At 45.2% G+C, this 3883-nt stretch overlaps 1 protein-coding gene across 1 annotated transcript in view; it reads right to left on the bottom strand.

Annotated features, from left to right (window-relative positions):
* Positions 1–1877: 1877 nt before the first annotated feature.
* fgf16 (fibroblast growth factor 16) overlaps positions 1878–3883 on the bottom strand; it is a 6976-nt gene continuing 4970 nt past the window's right edge. Inside the window, exon 3 of the mRNA XM_048231496.1 lies at positions 1878–3123. Within this exon, the coding sequence (XP_048087453.1) occupies positions 2875–3123 (249 nt within the window). The 3' untranslated portion in view covers positions 1878–2874. The remainder of the gene's footprint in view (positions 3124–3883) is intronic.

Genomic DNA, 3883 nt, shown 5'->3' with positions numbered 1-3883 from the left:
TCGTATGCTAGTAAAAGCTACTCTAAGAGGTGGACACATCAGTCAAGCTGAATTTGTTCATCCCACTTTACAGGTGAGGGAAGGTGAGAGTTTCCCCTCTCGTATAAACAAGGGAAATAAAGACATGTTGATTCACATAACTCTGGTGCTTAGCACATAAATCAGTGAACCTTGAGACACAAGATGGCCATCCTCAGCCTGCTTGTCTTGTCCTCCTCCTCAGAGTATTGCATATTACTACTTGAAGATCATAGCTGGGCATTCAGTTTGAATTTGCAGTAACTCCCACACGCACTCAAACAAAAACATCAACTCAAAATAGACAGTCGATATGACAATTTTATTGTCGTTTCCTTTTCAATTCAAATGTTTTGATAGCATTTTTCCTTGTATATTTTCAGTAGAATCTACAGTTCTGATAACTTCAAGTTCTTTACAAAATAAAGTCTTTGCAATAAATAAATATATAGATTTATATTTTATATGTAGAAAATAAATATATTGTACATCTCATAAATAGGTTCATACATATTTACACTTCTGTCACTTGCATTTTTTTTTAATAATGTTCCTGACAGGCTGAACATTACAAGTCACTCTCAGTTCCTCACCAGCAAAGGTCCTATCTATCAATCTGTCTATGCCCATGAAAAACATCGACCTGTGCCTCAAACAAACGGCACTCGGCTGTTACTCCTGCGTTCCTCTGTGCAGGAGATAAACACCACAACTCACAGGCTGTCCAAACAGAATGCCACAGTGGGCTCTCTTGGCTTGCCCAATCCTCCATCCACCCTCCCTCCCGTTAAAGAGATGCTTGCACGGGGAAGGACCAGGAAGAACATTCTTAAGATTCCGTCTCTTGTTGATGTCTTTCAAAAAGCACTGCGAAATCTTGCCTTTCAGAGATGTCACACAATGAGGAATAGTATCTCCTGTTTAGATGAAAGATGCAGCACTATCTTGGACAAGGAAGGCACAATGTTTGCTACTTTTAGCTGCAACTATCTAAACTCACTTCAGAATAACGAGTAAATGATTGGCGAGTATGATTGATTCATTTCAGTGTTACACATTTGAAAACCCACACGCTGCACCAGCCCAGATGTTGCTGCTGTTTGAACTGGCATGAATTTGATGAACTCAAGGTGAAACTGTGACTGAGAGCGCCTTCCAGATCCTTCTACAGTGCCAGAGAGCTTATTCGGAGAGAGTGTGCGTAAGTGCTTGTTGACATCTCCTTGTGTCTTACACTGAAGATGCTGGTCTTGCTCTCATCTCCTACACCTGCGTAGTATTCTGACACATTATTTCTCATTTCTATTACTCTTCCCCTCTGGGAATTTGAAAGCCAGTTTTCTCATGTAGCAGTACCTGAAATGTTGAGCTATTTCTTTTTTTTTTTTACATAAACATAAGGTCATTGCAAATTCCATATTACTACATCTTGAGTCATAGCCTACAGTTTCTCCCACATCTGTAAATAAACCTAGTGGTACATTGTTCTCTCCTCAGAGAACCACAGCTTTGTAGCCCAGCAGGTTCAGGACCCACAGAGGCCGGCTTTAGTCGTCTGAGAAACTGCCTGAGCACCAGTAATGTGGGAACAGAGAGACTAGGTTCAAGCATGGGCGGATTATGAACTTTCGGGCCCCTGGGCCCAGATGTATAAAGGGCCCCCCACTTATTGTCGTATATGTGGGAGGGGGGGTTTGGGGGTCCTCCCCCAGAAAATTTTGAATTTGTTTTATGTGATTTCCTGTATTCTGGCGAATTTGGGGGAAGGCCAATACTAAATTCAATCAGATTCATAGCCTACATCCTGATTTGTTGATATTGAGGCAATGATTCCATGCAAAGGCTTGGGCTTCAGGGCCCCCTGACCCCTTGGGCCCCTGGGCCTGGGCCCGGTAGGCCCGTGCAGTAATCCATCCCTAGGTTCAAGGCCTTCTACAGGCCCTTTGGTGAAATTCTTAATATGCATCATTGCATTTGTGATAGTCAAGAGTGATGAGTTGGGCATTATATATATATTAAATATTAACTTGTAAATGAGAGATTCAATATCCAAAATGTAGCTGTAGCTTTAGGTGGAGTAAAGGTTTTGACATTTTTGAAAAATCAAAAGGCTGCAATTCAATATACTTCACAGTGTACACAACGTCAATTTTTCTAACCCTTGCCCTAGCTGGAGCTGTGAAATGTTCACTGTACTAATTAATTAAAAGGGCATTAATAACATAGCATCGTCGGCTACTTAACTACATAGTGTACTAGTGGAGCTAATCTTGAAGGACATGGAGACATGTCCCTCTCCCCTTCCAAACAATCGCAGGGGAGGTGCAGCGACCAAGTGCTTGGGCATGTTCACAAGGGTTCAGCCCCACAGACAGTTCCAGAGTGGTTCATTTAGTCAACAAAGAGTTTCCTCAGGTTATTTTTGCGTCAGACATAGTTCCTCTTCTCTCCACATTGTGTCTGACCCCTGATTTGAGTTTCAGGTGAGTGGCGTGGCGGCCTTACGGGCCTCGTTCTCTCGTTCAGTCACCCTCACACACCTGCTCGTGTGATCAAAGAGGAAACGAGGAAAGAGGACGAAAAAAAACAACAACAACAAAAAAAAACAAAGTGTTTGTGTCGCATCAAGGAAGGAGGCGACGGTGACCAGGAACACACACACGTGGAGCTTGTTTATCTCTGCACCGGAAAGGGCCGGAAGCCTTGGATATTAGCACATAAACACTAGCCAGGGGGGAAGGTGGGGGGAGAGGAGAGGGAGCGGGAGGATTCTTAAGGAATCCACTGGTCCATCCATCCATCCTCCGTCTCCACACCTTCCCGTAGCCACGCCCAAGGCCCAGGCCCTAATTTCGGTCACGTGGGTTGATGGAAGAGGTCCCGGTAGGCCTGCGGGATCTTGTCGATTTCCACGGGCCGTGGTAGGAAGTGCGTGAGCTTCTGATGCTTCTTAGTCCTGCCGCCTTCTCGCGGCGAGCCGTCCTTGTTCAGGGCCACGTAGTAGTACCTCCCCGTGTCGGCGTGCTTGTAGAGCGTCGAGGCGTAAGTGTTGTACCAGTTCTCCTCAAACTGCTCGCGGAACACACACTCCTTCGTCAGCTTCTTCTACAAAAAAAAACAGACAAAAAAAAGAGATAGAGAGGAAAAAAGAGCGGAAAGAAAGATGATTTAGGATGTGTGGAGGAGGAATAATCTGCACCACATGCTGGCTAGGGCTCTCTCTACCGCGTCTTTTTCTCAGAGTGCCTCCACACTTCTGCTGCGAGACGGATTTAGCTACAAATATTTTGGCCTGAGCGACGTCCAGGTTTACTTATTAGGCAAACAGTCATAACAGAGTGTCCGTGAGAATCGCATAACATCCAGCAGCTCCTCTGGTGACATCCAAGCACTGGACTCAGGGTTGTTTACATGGTTAAGGCTCGCGTCGTTCTGGCTGGAGGAGGAGGGGGGGGGGATAAGATTCTAGCAGTGAGTGTTGAATGTCCAAACTGTAGGCCTGCTGATGATGTATGTGTGTGTGGCCACTGATGATGATGTATGTGTGTGTGTGGCCACTGCTGATGATGTATGTGTGTGTGGCCACTGCTGTTCTGGCTGTGGAAGGACGAAGGTCTACAGAACAGACAGGGGAAATAAAGTGAGAGAGGATGAGTGTGTGTGTGTGTGTGTGTGTGATGGGATGTGTTATATAAAACTGGATAAAGGACACGTTCACTTGTGAACTGGGCAGAGGCTACACGTGGTGGATGTAAAAGCACTATTCAGACCCTCTTGTGGAACCACAGCAAAACCAGAATGAAACTACTCCCAGGTAACAGGTGTCCACTGCTATCTCTCTCTCACACACATACTCCCTCTCTCT

This window comes from Alosa alosa, chromosome 21 (assembly GCF_017589495.1).
Source record: "Alosa alosa isolate M-15738 ecotype Scorff River chromosome 21, AALO_Geno_1.1, whole genome shotgun sequence".
Taxonomy (NCBI): domain Eukaryota; kingdom Metazoa; phylum Chordata; class Actinopteri; order Clupeiformes; family Clupeidae; genus Alosa; species Alosa alosa.
This window is presented reverse-complemented; position numbering and strand designations above follow the sequence as displayed.